This window comes from Penaeus monodon, chromosome 25 (genome assembly GCF_015228065.2).
Source record: "Penaeus monodon isolate SGIC_2016 chromosome 25, NSTDA_Pmon_1, whole genome shotgun sequence".
Lineage (NCBI taxonomy): Eukaryota > Metazoa > Arthropoda > Malacostraca > Decapoda > Penaeidae > Penaeus > Penaeus monodon.
The window spans coordinates 36443879-36444332 of NC_051410.1; the positions used below are offsets into that span (position 1 = coordinate 36443879).

The 454-nt window shown below is 46.7% G+C and overlaps 1 protein-coding gene across 1 annotated transcript in view; it reads left to right on the forward strand.

Annotated features, from left to right (window-relative positions):
- Positions 1 to 454, forward strand: part of LOC119589382 (calpain-B-like) — a gene marked incomplete at its 5' end in the record, with an annotated part of 11204 nt that overhangs the window by 1457 nt on the left and 9293 nt on the right. The window contains one exon of the mRNA XM_037937999.1: positions 5 to 185. Within this exon, the coding sequence (XP_037793927.1) occupies positions 5 to 185 (181 nt within the window). The remainder of the gene's footprint in view (positions 1 to 4; positions 186 to 454) is intronic.

Below are 454 nucleotides of genomic sequence, written 5' to 3' on the forward strand. Positions count from 1 at the left end.
ACAGGCTCCACGGTTCCTACGGCGCCCTCAACTCCGGCAAGAGCTACGAGGCGACGGAGGACCTGACGGGGGGCGTGACGGAGCGGTACCTCCTGCACCGCGAGGGCCTTCCACCCCCAAAGAACCTCTTCAGCGTCGTCGCCAAGGCCAGGCAGCGGGGGTCGCTCGTCACCTGTAATGTGCCGGTACTGAGGACGTGGGCGTGGCTTGGCAGATGGAGTATTAACATGATGACTTGATGATGAGGATTAATGATAGCGGTTTATCTGTGATGATTGTGATTATTAATGCCAAGTGATTTTGATGAAAAGCATTAGATTGATAGTGGTTGGTGATAATGATTACTTGTTGATAAGTGAGGATGATGATTAGTGGATGATAATCTAAAAACAGTGAATACTTGATAATAATAGATGATAATGGTTAATTTGTAATAATTAGTTAATATCAATTG